At 42.6% G+C, this 13924-nt stretch overlaps 1 protein-coding gene across 3 annotated transcripts in view; it reads left to right on the plus strand.

Moving 5' to 3' along the window:
- The window catches only part of LOC115095977 (leucine-rich repeat protein SHOC-2-like), a 101774-nt gene that overhangs the window by 65402 nt on the left and 22448 nt on the right, over positions 1-13924 (plus strand). For all 3 annotated transcript variants that reach the window (XM_029610370.1, XM_029610368.1, XM_029610369.1), the window contains exon 5: positions 9073-9261. In XM_029610370.1, coding sequence (XP_029466230.1) covers positions 9073-9261 — 189 coding nt within the window. The remainder of the gene's footprint in view (positions 1-9072; positions 9262-13924) is intronic.

The raw sequence follows: 13924 nt of genomic DNA on the forward strand, positions 1-13924 counted from the left end.
GGATCCTCGGCTTCATCCAGTACTTTCTTGAATTCTGTTACTGGGTGGTTTTTTTTTTTTTAATCTTCCACTGAGATGTTCCATTCATCTACTTCTTTTCATGAACAAATATCCCAAGGAGCTTCATACTGTGACCTCTTGTTTTAGAGCATTTCTTTTTCTAAGAGAGGTTTGCTTCCTGTGCCTGATTTATACCTTTGAGGTATTTGAATATCTATATCTTATTCCCCTTTCTCTTTTTCTCTAGTCTAGAGATATAGATATAGATCCTTAAATCTTATCTCACATGGCTTTTGCTGTTGATCCTGCACCACCTCCACCTTGTCTGTATCCTCGCTGAGGTATGGGCTCCAGAACTGGATATGGTATTCTAGGTAAGGTCTTGCCAGCAATCTGGACAGAGGTATTAGCTATTATTTTTTTGTCCTGCTGGTTATGCCTCTCTATGCACCTTAGCATCCTTCTGGTTCTGGCTACTCCTTTTTACAATGCCCACAAAGAAGCTCAGGGAAATGGTCGGCCAGAACGTGGTGGTACAGTCATTTGATGGTACCTGAACAACCCTCCACATCATGATGTCCTTACTAAACTTACTAATGGCCATAATTTCACAGATGACTTTCCCAGCCTTTTCAACAGTACTGGCTATCTCCCCTTCTGTCCCAGTGACAGCAGCAACTTCCAGCCAGACCTAGACAAAGAACACTGCCAGACAAAAACTGCTCAGCGATCCCAACCCAAGCCAGAGTCTAATTTTTTATCCTGTCGCGCAATCTCTTCCTTGATTCTTCTTCTAGTAGTGGGATAAAATCAACTTTTTCTTTATCCTGAAGGTATCAAAATGCTGAGTACTATGTTAAGTGTGATGGAAGGGCAAAAAAGGGTTTGTTCTTTTTCTTTGTTTTCGTATGTTTAAATTATTGTTTTGACCATTGACAATGTATATTTTATTGTGAATCACCTAGGGCCATGGTGTTGGCAGAATCTAAATAAATAATTTCCTAGCGTGTAAACAGATGGACTCAGGACCAGTGGGTTTATGCTCCCCTGCCAGCAGGAGATGGAGCAAGTTGACGTCAGAGTATATATAGTCCTGCAGTCACCCCAGCCTGCCAGTATTCTCCATCTCCAGAAGATGGTGGACGTGCATCTCTCTATGGGAATTGGTTCGACTAGATCTGTTGGAGTCTTACCTTCATATTCTCATCCGATTGAAACACCAACGCTTTCTACGCTTTGCAATGTTAGGGCACCATTATCACTTTCGGGCGCTGCCCTTTGGTCTAGTCACCACTCCCAGAGCTTTTTCCAAGGTTATGGTAGTCATAGCAGTGGACTTGTGAAGAGAAGGGATCCTGGTGCACCTGTCTTTGGACGACTGGCTGATTCGAGCCAAGTCTCAGGAAGAAAGCTGCCTATTGCAGGAGCTCGGTTGGGTGGTGAACCTGACCAAGAGCAATCTTCAGCCATCCCAGTTGGAGTATCTGGGGTCTGGTTCGATACAGGGCAGGACAGAGTTTTCCTACTAGAAGTTTGGATTCAGAAATGTTTCAAGTGCGTCAGTTGGTGAACACCATACTTCCGATGGTGTGGTACTACCTATAGGTGCTCAGCTTGATTGCAGCAACACTGGAAATGGTGCTATGGGTGAGGGCGCATATGTGTCTTCTTTAGTGCTCTCTGCTGTCTCGTTGGAACCCTCAGTCTCAGGACTTTGTAGTTCAGCTCCACTTGCCAATGGAAATCTACTCCCGCTTCCAGTGGTGGTTGCAAGAGGATCATCTGAGGAAGGGAGTTCCCTTGTCCTCCCTGATCTGGTTAGTACTCACGACAGACGCTAGTCTCCATGGTTGGGGGGGCTCGCTGTCTGGCGTTTAACGGCCCAAGGGCATTGGATAGCTGAAGAATCCCGCTGCTGCATCAATCACCTGGATGCCCGGGTGGTACAGCTGGCATGCTTGTAGTTCAGCCACAGGCTGCTGGATCAAGCAGTTCGTGTGATGTTGGACAACGTGATGATGCTGGCCTACATCAATTGCCAGGGAGGAACCAAGAGCCAATGAGGTCTTCTTCCTTCCAAGAAGTGATCTCTGCCTCTCACACTGCAGGAAAAGACAATGTAAGAGCAGACTTTCTAAGCAGGGAGCATCTACCCAGGAGAGTGGGTGTTGTCAGCCGAGGCATTTCACCTGTTTGTGGATCACTGGGGCCTTCTGTTTCTAGACCTGCTGGTGACTTCTCATAATGCGAAGGTTTCTCGATTTAGTCGCAGGAGAGATGTACAGGTTCGAACGGAAGACAGGTTGCTTTCTGCCTTTCTTCCATAGCTCTTGCTGGGTAGGGTAACTTGCAAGATCAAAGGCCACAGGCGGCTAGTACTCCTGGTGGCACCAGACTAGCCCAGGTGTCCATGGTATACTAGTACTCCTGGTAGAACCCTCCCTTTGCCTTTTGCCACACATGGATCTCATACAGCAGGATCAGACTCTGTTCTGTCTTACGGTTTGGCCCTTGAGAGGGCTCGCCTGTTGAAGCGTGGTTATTCTTCTGCAGTGATTGTCACCTTGCTCCATGCTCTCAAGTTCTCCACTTCCTTGGCTTATGAACTGATTTGGAGAGTTTTTGAGGCCTGGTGTGAGGAATGTGGTGGTCTTCCTCGTTCAGTTAAGATCCCACTCATTCTGGATGTTTTGCAGAATGGGTTGAATAAAGACTTGACCCTTAATTCCTTGAAAGTGCAGGTTGCACTTCTTACCTGTTTCAGGGGCCAGGTGAATGGTGGTTCATTGTCGTCTCGTCCTCATGTGATCTGTTTTTTTGAAGGGAGTGAAGCATCTTAAGCCTCCCTTGAAGTTACCGGTTCCCTTGTGGGGTTTTAACTTGGTGCTGGAATTTTTGGCGGGCCCTGTGTTCTGACCGCTGCATAGCCTTTCCTTGCAGTTGTTGATCTTGACTGTGTTCCTGTGGCTATATATTCAGCATGTCTAATTTCTGAGCTGCAGGCCTTGTCTTGTCAGGAGCCGTTCCTCCGGGTGACTATGGGAGCAATACAGCTGCGTGTACTGTTCCATCCTTCTTGCCCAAGGTAGTCTCGGAATTTCATTTGAATCAGTCCATCTCCTTGCCGTCCCTGGATAAGATCAGGGATTTGGAGGAGTATTGCCTCTTGTGCTCTTTGGATGTCAAGAGACTTGTCGTGCAGTATCTGGAGGTTTCTGAACCTTTTTTGAAAGATGGATCACCTGTTTGTTCTGCATGGCAGGAGTCAGCAGGGTGCTTCAGCTTCGCGGGCTACCATAGCTTGCTGAATTAAGGAGGAGGTCATGGTTGCGTATGTGGATGCTGAAAAGCCGTTACCTACTGAGGATAGGGCTCATTCCACTAAGGCTCAGGCAGCATCATGAGCAGAGGTTAGTTGTCTCCTGTCGATATATGCTGAGCTGTGATGTGGTCCTCCTTACACACACTTTCCAGGTTTTATCGTCTAGATGTACAGGCCCAGGAGGATGCAGCCTTTGCATATGCGGTGTTGACTGGACCGCGAGCAACCTCCCACCCTATTGAGTAGCAGCTTTGGTACATCCCACTGGTCCTGAGTCCATCTGTCTACATGCTAGGAAATGGAGAAATTTCTTATCTGATAATTTCGTTTCCCTTAGTGTAGACACTCTCTGCTTCCTGCCCTCGGCTGCCTCATGAGTGTCAATAAGTCCTCCTGTGGGGCTCTGGGTTTCCAGGGATTACTGGTAAGTGTTCATCCAGTCCCTAGCTTGGAGTACCTAGAATCTTACGTGAGCTCAGTGTTTCTTGTTGGTTGAGTACAGTTCTGGTTACCTGTTTTTAATCATGTTTTTAATCAAGTTTTTTGCTAGTCTGTCCGTCCACAGTTGCTTTTGAAGAGAATACTGGCAGGCTGGAGTCACTGCAGGACTATATATACTGTGACGTCAGCTTGCTTTGTCTGTCTGCTGGCAGGGAACATAAACCTACTGGTCCTGAGTCCATCTGTCTACACTAAGGAAAACAAAATTATCAGGTATGTAACTTCTCCAATAATAAAATTAAAAAAAAAAATGGCATCAAATAACCAAGGATTCCTGGATTTTCCAAATTGTGCAGTACAGGTGCCAGTTGTGTTTCTTCCGGTCCTCAATTCTTCCGCACTATTAACTTCTCTACCCAGATCCATCTGGAAGTATAACAACTTCTCTAGCAACAGGTGGTGGAACTGATCCCCATGCAAAGTTTTTATTTCTGATATTTCCTCATTCCCAAGAAGACAGGGAGATTGTGGCCCATCCTGGGCTTGAGGCTTCTTAACAAGAACATGTTCTGAGAGAAATTTAAGACTAATTCCCTCAGCACAATTCTCCCGTATATTCAGGACAATGAATGGCTGTCTCTTGGGATCTCAATGATGCCTATGCCCAGATCCTGATTCATCCTTCACGTTGGCACTACCTTTGATTCCAAGTGGATTCTTCTCATTATCAATACAGAGTATTCCCGTTTTGACCTCTCTTCAGCACCAAGGGGTTTCACGAAGTGGCTCACTATGGTGGCAGCACATCTGCATCAATAGGGAATACAGGTCTTCTGTACCTCAATGATTGGCTAATCACAGCACATTCACAGGAGGAAGTCCTTTGCACCCTTGATGCAATGATTCACTTTCTGCAGAGTTTAGGATTTCTTATCAGTTTCGATAAGTTAAACCTGGAGCCCACTCAGTGACTCAAATTCATTGGGACTTGCATAGACTCGTTCCTCCAAAGGATATTCCTGTGCTAATGAAGTCTTCCTTTTGAACTTTTAGATCGCACTTTTTGAAGTATTTGATTTGGAAGTAAATTTTCTTCATTTGCAGTCACCACTGCTAGGTGAGTTGGTGAACTCCAAGCCCTCATCCACTACCCTTCGTATATGCAATTCTTCCACAACAGGGTGGTTCTTTGCACCCACCCCAAATTTCTACCAAAAATTCTTGGCTTTTCTTATTAATCAATCAATAGTATTACCTACTTTCTTTGCAAGGCCCCAAGTGCATGAAGGCGAAAAAGCTCTTCATACTCTGCACCGCAAACAGGCCTCAGCATTTTACAAGTGTTGAACTCCACCTCATCAACAAACCATTTAGCTCTTCATCTCCTGTGAGAGTAGCGATCACCAAGCACATTCTATCCAACTGGTTAGCAGACTGCAGTCACCACTGCTACACCTTAGCAAGGTTACGAGCTACAGACTCAGTTAAAGTTGATTAGTGAGAGCTATGGCTTCTCCTGTCACTCATCTTCAAGACGTGCCTATCGAAAATATCTGCAAAGCTGCAACGTGGTCATTGGACCACATGTTAACGACCCATTACTGTTTTGATGACCTCTCAAGACCGGACAGCAAATTTGGACAAGCAGTTTTGTGCAATCTGTTCTTGCTGTAGTCTACTGTTCATAGTGAGGTCTAGGTTGCATATTATGTAAATGCTCTGCCACAGCCCTCAGCTTGGGCTCCCTACATGTAATGGTGTATTCAGCCTGCTCACTGATGGAAAAAGCAAGTTTGTTTACCACAAATGGTTTGTTCTATAGAATTAGCCATGGAATCCCTTTCGTCCTCCCTGGAGAGTTGACTACCTAGCTAGATTTAGCTCTGCCATTGACTGTTGAAACTGAGAGGCTCATGAAGCAATGCTTGTGTGAGAACTCCCATACTTACTCAATAGAGCTCAAAGCTCTATGAGCTTGGAGAGATGAGCCCATTCAGTGCTGCCGGATGATGTCATCCACATATAATGGCTAATTCATTCTACCATTTATGGTTAGCAAACTTGCTTTTCTTTTGTCTTCATCTAGAAACTTACCAACTATACTTGTACGAAATTTGATTCATATGACACGTCTGACTTAGACAATAACATGCCATCAGTATTTTCAATTATTGAATCTCCGGGGTAGAGTGGGAGGTGTTTTGCTTTTAGGTAATTGGTTAACAGATGACCCGTTTATCGTTTTCTGTATAATGTGTTTTTTTTAAAAGACTGTAACCAGCTTGCGGGCTACAAATCAAATTCTGTAATTTCCCTAATAAACTGTAATCTTTCTTTTGCAAATGTAAATGCTTCAAGAGTTTAATTTATTTTTCTAACTAGTACTACTATTTATCATTTTTTAAGCACTACTAGATATATGTAGCAATGTTCAGACTGACTGTTACTTTTGGACTCTTTATAATAAATCTTTCACGATGACAGTGTAGATTATATTATGTAGATCAGTGCAGCAAACTCCTACTCTAATGTATTTTTGATTTTGTATTTTTTTTAGACGGCAGAGGGTGAAAAATGTACAAGGGTGTGAAGACTTTTTTTGTAAGGCACTGTATACATTGCTTTCTAAAAGAATAAGTTGAAAGAGAAAAGAAGTGAAACAAAAGTGAAGGCAGACCATGATGGAGTGTATGAACAACTCCCTCATTCTACCTTTAGAAGCCTGGCTCAGGGTTTTAAACCAGTGATCCTTAGGGCAGAACGCCTCAAGGGATTCTGGGTGAAGGGAGGTTCCCTTCACCATACCATAAGAGCCTAGGTCTAGAAAGCTGGGGGAGGCCCCAGGAAGCTGGTAGGACCTCACGATACACCCAGACGAATGTTTACCTGACTGTTGTGCCTGACTTAAGGTGAGCTGCCATTTTTGGTTTCTGTATCTTTGAAGTTCTGTAAATAAATACTTGCACCAGAATTAAGTTGCTCCAGTCTCCTTGTGTTCCTGAGCTGTTCCTGAGGCCGCGGCAGGCCCGAATACACTACACAGACTTATCCCAAACACTTGGACGGCAACAGTAACTACAACATCTTATAGCTGTAGCTTGTTCAGCCTTCACAGGAATAGGACAGATGTCCGTGATGACAAATTCTCAAAGATCCATTGTGACGATATTCAAATATAGTCTTATGCAAACAGCATGGCTTATAAGGTATCACAATTCCTATTACCTTACTTCACAGCTGTAAATAGTTTTTGCCTTGCATAACAGCAGGATGCCATCTGAACAAAAGGAAGACAGTGCTGCAATTGTGTGGTTAAATCCAGGTAGTGATGACTTCCTGTAAATTGTGAGCTTTAAACGTAGCCACGCATGCCTGGTGCAATACAGTATATGGATGGTGCAAGTAGTCATGACTTAATACTTCTGTGTTGCTCTTAAAGGACCAGTATCATTGTTTAACAAACTGAACCTGGCAGCTTTGGGAAAACCCAGACTTCCCCCTTCCATGTTTCTATGTCTGTGGCTAACGCTTTCATCCTTCCTGTCCCCTTGGCCCACCACCTTTGGGTCATCTCTGACGCCTCTGCTCTCATTCAGAACAATGCTAAAACATGTCGTTTTGTTTCTGTGTAATATCACCAAAAATCTGAACATGCTGGCAAAACCCTTATTCACTCTCTCTTGTCACCTTCCATTTCCACTACTGTAGCCTTCTTACAAGTATGGTGCTGAAACGTCTCTCTCTGCTACTGTCTATCCAGCATTCAGTCGTGTGACTTACCTTCCTCCAGCGCCGTCGTAATCATATTGCTTCTCCTCTTACAGTGCACCATCTGCCCCGTATATGCTTCCACATTCAGTTCAAACCACGTTTTCTCACCGTGCGTTCATTCACTCTGCAGCTCCACGCCACTTCTCCTTGGCTCCCTCTCCATCCTTCCTCTTAACCTCCGTTGGGCAAGCTGCTGCTATCTGTGCACTTCTCCATTGCTAGCTACAGACTCCACACTTTGTCTTGCAGTATGGAGCTGCCTTCCTGAATTGGTGCATCTTGCTCCATCTCTGGCTATGTTCGAGTCTCGCCTAAAGACCCACCTAGTCCCGATCTTAACTCTCACACATTAAACACGTTTTAGTGTAATACTTAAGTGATAACTAGAAATTGTTTGCAGCAGGGACTTTATGAATCTGTACAATGCTGAGTACACCTGGTAGTGCTATACAAATGTTAAGTAGCAGTAAAATACCCTATGATAGGGATTTGCAGCCAAAAAAGTGTGGGGGTTTTGTTTTTTTTTGCATTTTTTCCCCCTACTTTCTGGGGATTTTTTGCTTTCTTGTTAGCGTGCACAGAAAAAACTCTACATATCCCTACTCTAGATAAAAGTATCAACAATCAGCCACTCTTCCAAGAGAAGCAATACAGCAGTCTCCAGTGCAGCTTTGTGCAAGGTTCATTACTCTTTCTGAATTAAAGCCAGAGTGCATTTGTTTCACTTAACCAGCCCAGGCGTTTTGTTCCTGAATTTATCGCCATGCCACCATCAGATAAGTCATTAGTGTAGAGGTCCATGTGTGAGTGGGATAGGTTAGCTGAGATGTTCAGCGGAGCCTAGCCAGGTAGGTCTGCCACTAAATACATATGGGCTGAAGTTACCCACACAACTTCAGGACGGGGTCCACATGGATAGTGCTCGCTATTGGCGCCACCCACTTAAAGTTGAGCCCTGCCCTTCCGGCTTGCTTTTTGTTTTGTTTTTTAATCTGGCTAAATTTTACCAGAGTATTGACTGACTTGGGTTGGAGCTGGAAATGTAAAACCCTGGGTTTCAGTAACTCAGAAGCTGCATGGTTAAAACCTTTGGAATATCAACCTCACGGTTTTTAAGATTATACTGTGCCCCTCATTCTGGCCTGGTAAAATAAACCAAATCTTGCCTTCATTTTCTTCAAAGATTCATGAGAGGTAAGAAATTCTTGACTCTTCTGTGCCTTAGTTTTACTCATGTTTTTCATTTTTGAGGTCTAAATGATGGCACTCTGTGTTCTCTGGCTGGAACGGTTTAGCAGACTTGATACCTAACAGTTCTGGTAGCAGTTTTTCCATGAATGCTACAAGATCTGAACCCTCTTGTTTTCCTAGAATTCACATTTCATTTCTCGTCCTTGAATCATCAGTTTTTTTGCATATTAGTTTTCTTCTTGCACAGAGATACGACCATTCATATTTAACCAAACTAAAGAGAGCATCTGATGCAGGTGATAACTTGGATTTTTGCTTCCCCCTAAAAGGCTTTGATCTCTCTGCAGGGATTACTGTCCAGCCTTGCGAACCTGACCAGCTTAACCCTGGCAAGGAACTGCTTCCAGTCCTATCCTGTGGGTGGCCCGTCGCAGTTCTCCACAATCTACTCTCTCAACATGGAACACAACCGGATCAATAAAATCCCTTTTGGAATTTTCTCCAGAGCTAAAGTGTTAAGTAAGCTGAACATGAAGGTAAGAGATGTTAATTATAAACTCCTTTACAAAATGACTCCATGGGGTATCGAGAGCAGTGAGGGAGTGGGATTTGAGTGGGGACAAAACCCTTGATAACGCCCGAGTCTGACGTCCCTGCCCTTCTCTGCCCATCCTAAACGGCAGTGAACGAGATTGGGGCAGGTTCAGACTGGGCTGGGAAAAGAGGACTCCGGCCAAATAATGTAGATTAGTGATTTTGATTCCTGAATGAATTAAGTTCTTCCTTTCTCATTCTAAATTTAAATAAATTTCTGAGGCAATGGCCGTGGTTTATGGACGTCTCCTCTATTGTAGATATTCTCACTGTTTCCCGAATCTAAGTTAATCAGGCTGGTGCAGTGCTTATCCTCATTTAATGTAGAGAAGGGATAACATTGCAGCTGGACTTAGCTAATTATACTGTGATTTTTATCACATCAGTTTCATCTGATCTGTCCTCAATCAAAAATACCTGAAGGGTGATGGGTGAGGGTTTGGTTTGCAGTTCAGATCATGATCTTTTCTCCAGTCTCGAATGTAAACACCGGTCAAGCAAAGACACTGGTGGCACAAATAACCGAGCAGTGACTTCTGAAATGAAGAGATTTAAAACCAGACAGTGTTGCCATTTTAAAAGAAGCTCGGAAGTAGAAATAAAATACATTGAGACAAATTATGGGCTAACTTGTAAATGCAATAAAAAAAAAATAATGCACTTGCACCTGCCCAGATAAAACTGAAAGTATATTTTTCAACATACACCCAAGGAGAATAACCATGGCTAAATTTGCCTTTGTTGCAGCATTTGTCCATAACATATACAAATATATGGCCCCACAAGCTGAATAATGTGCTGGTATGCATTTTACTTTAACATGTGTATTTTTATTTAAAAGTAAATTTCTATTAAAAAAAAAAAAAAAAAAAAAAAAGAGATTCATATGTAAGTGCTGGTATAGCAATGGAGATACGGCTTGCTTTTCCCTCCCTGTCTGTACTGGTGACTGGAGGCTTGAGTCTGACATGGGAAAGGGAGAGAGAAACTGAGGGAGTTCAACCACACCCAAAATATTACCATCAGCCCAAAAGCAACATCTGCCCACTCCTTCACTGAAAACCCCGAGATCTAGACCCTTCAGAGGAGCGGCGCCAGACCTGTGGCACACTCTGCTCCCCATACTTTACAGGGCATCAATCACTATATCTCTTTTCGACATGGTTCTTTGGCCAGCAAAATACTCAGCCTAACAAACCTGTCATTGCCAGCTCCCAACAGCCCAGCCACGCAGACACCGACAAGACTGCAGCATCCAGAAAATCCTAAGGGCACTCATGGACCCCGTACATTTAATGACTGTGTACGTTACACCTCGACCCTTCTAGGTCATTGTTCCGTACTGAATCCCTGTCTTGGGCTATATAATAATGTAATAACTACCTGTAATCTTACTGTACTCTCACGCTGATCGCTGTATCATGGCATTGTAATCTGCTCTGAAGATGCCAACCAGCCTCGCAAAGCAGAATAGAAATCTAAAGTTTGCCAATGCCTTGTTTAAACAAAGTGTGAGCTTTTAAAGTCTCTTCATCTCACTAATCGAACAGCTTCTTAACATAAACCCCACAAGGTCCTTGCACTTTGTCTTGTTGTGCAGCAGAGGACGTTAAACTCGCACTCACCATCCAACCTGGAAAGATTATTTTTGAAGCTTTTAGTCCTGGGACTATACTGTAGCAAACGTTTCAACAATACTGCACTGTATAACCAAGATGACGTCAAGACATTGAAACTTTGCAGGAGATTAAAGAGTCAAAAAAAAAAATCACTGCAGGAATTGTTTGGTATTTGTTGTGGAAAAGGTAAATTGATTTCAGTCAAAAGCATGTTGCGGAACAGGTTTTTCAGCTTTTGCAAATCTTTGCATGCTATCTTCACTCAAATTTTTTGCTGAGTTTAGCTTTTGTTGTGCAATGCTTAACAGTGTTGGACTTATATTTGCCTCCTTCGATTCATTTGCTACTATTAAAATGTCATACAGAAATCTGTTTTTCCAAAAATGCTAAGAGAAAGGTGTTCTCATGCAGGTGCTAAATAATGTTGAAAAGCAGGTTCTGCACCAAGAAAGTTAACAGTATCACACTGTGCTGCAGCCAACCATGGCATCTGGTGTGGCTATGCCCAGATTCACCGCCTGGTTCACTGCTACTAAATCTTTGCTTTGACCAGCTTGCCGTTACTGTTTTCATTATGTAAGCATGGTTGGCTGGTGCCTTTCTGCCTGTATTGCCAACTCCAGTGCAATGAATGCTCAAAAAGCGATCTGTTTGTATTTATATGTGGAGAATTGACTACTACCAGGTAGGGGTACACATTGTGCTTTCATAGTATCCTTAGGCACTGCTCAGCTGTAGAGGTTTGGTTAAACCAACTTAAGATAGCTGACCAAAGGATGATATGGTTCTTAATTTATTCTTAATTGATATTTTTTATGTACACCTGAATGTCTGTTGCTGATTTATTGTTTATTGTAAACCGAGGTGATGTTATTAACGTGCCGCAGTATATAAAAAAATCACGAAATAAAAATAAATAAATAAAAATATGCTTAAGCATGGATTGTAGTAAGAACACTGTTCCCCCTATTAATAGCAACAGTTAATTTTTTTTTTTTTTTTTAAATGAACAATATTTTGTGCCATATTTGTGAATGACCACAGACTCCTGGGAGTTCCTAGTGCATGCTATGCTGAAAAAATACTTACAGAACCTGTGGAAAACTGTATAAATGGCTGAGCACTTCAGCTTGGTTGATAGCTTATGTTGACACGACTAAGGAGAAGTCATTGTACCTTTTACCTGTGCTTCACTGACTTTCATTAAACATATGCCCGTAACCCAGGAAGACATTGTCAGTATTGATTGATTAAGTTGGTGTGTTTTGCAGCATATTGTGGAACTATGCAAACCACTGTTTTTGGGCAAGAATTATTTAGGGGAGCAAGTGGCCGGTTGGCTGAGTTTGGACTACAGTGTTGCCAAAAGTACATTGTGTGTCCCTTTCCTATCTCTGTGCTGAAAAATCACAAGAAGAGCCCTTAGAGGGGTTTGAAGAATCTGAGAAAACTAGTAAACGTTTGTCAGTACTTCTCTAGTATACAGTTGATTTGATTCTCCTTGGAGGAAGTATTGAAGGACTGCATAGTCTTTGAGAAATATAGAACCGTGATGGCAGAAAAATCATACAGACTATCTAGTCTGCCCATCCACACAACTGATCGACGCTACGGTCCCTCTCACCCCCTCGGAGATCCCCTGTACTTGTCCCATGCTTTCTCGAATTCAGGGACTGTCTTTACCTCCACCACCTCAACTCTGTGGCTGTTCTATGCATCCACCTCTGGACCAACTCCATTCTGTTTATATCCTTTTGAAGTTGTGCTCTCTAGAATTGCACCCAGCATTCCAAATGAGCTTTCTTCAGGGAATTACACAAAGGCAATATCTCCTCTCTTTTTCTGCTCACCATTCCTCTCTGTGCACCCAAGCATCTTTCTGGCTTTTACTGTCACTGTATCCACCTGTTTGGCCATCTTAAGATCATCAGATACAATCACCCCCAGATCCTGCTCTTGTTTCTTGAATTTCACTTCCTAGACTGTATCACTTCCTTGGGGTTTTTGGTTTTTTTTTTTTCAAGCTCAAATGCATGACTGCATTTTTTTTTTTTTAGCATTAAATCTTAGCTGCTAGTCTAGACCCTTCCTCAAGCTTTGCTAGATCTTTCCACATGTTCCTAAGCATCTTCCCTCTTGCAGAGTTTGCTGTGACATGCAGAAAGACAAACCTTTCCTGATAACTTTCACAATAACTCATATGAAAATGCTGAAAACTAGATAGGTGAATGGAAGAACTGAATTAATATGAAAATGTGCCCAAATCGGAGAGGATAATCATTTCCAAAGGAAGATTACTAGAAGAGCTATGACCTGTCCAAAGAATAGAACAATGATTCCAAAGCCTGTCCATGAGGTACTTTCAGCCAGTTTAGTTTTCAAGATATCCACGATGAATATGCTTGACGTGTATTTGCATAGAAATATATTTGGAAATATGTCGTATGCATATTCTGAAAATCAGGGTGTACCTGATTTGGAAATCGCTAGCCTAGAGGTTGACAATGCACAAGTTTAATTGAGTTGTGTGATGAAAGGGCAGTACAGTATTAAGGAAATCAGGAGATGTCTTGGAATGTGTATGACTAGAACGAGCTTCAACAACTATCTTAAGACCTCAACCAAAGACAGATGAGCTTGAAGGAAATTCTCATGTTCCCCGTTGCATTTTAATGTGCAGGATATTGGATGCTTAAAAAACAGCAGCATAACCGTTGATGATTGAATTGAGAGTTTGAATGTTACTGGAGATAGTTGAGTTAGGTCTGAGAAGATGGGGATTAAATGACGAGATTTAGAACTAGTGTGTCGGAGCATTTTATAAGCAGTGAATGAAAAGGACATTTAAAGGAATTGAGGTATCATATGCCATCAAGAGGACAAAAGATTCCAGCTATGAAAACAGATATTTTATAAAGTGCAAGAAAGACCTGCCTTTCTACTTGCTCCTTGTTTGGTTGCATGTTTTATTCTACCTCTTGTTAAT

Source organism: Rhinatrema bivittatum, chromosome 7 (assembly GCF_901001135.1).
Source record: "Rhinatrema bivittatum chromosome 7, aRhiBiv1.1, whole genome shotgun sequence".
NCBI lineage: Eukaryota > Metazoa > Chordata > Amphibia > Gymnophiona > Rhinatrematidae > Rhinatrema > Rhinatrema bivittatum.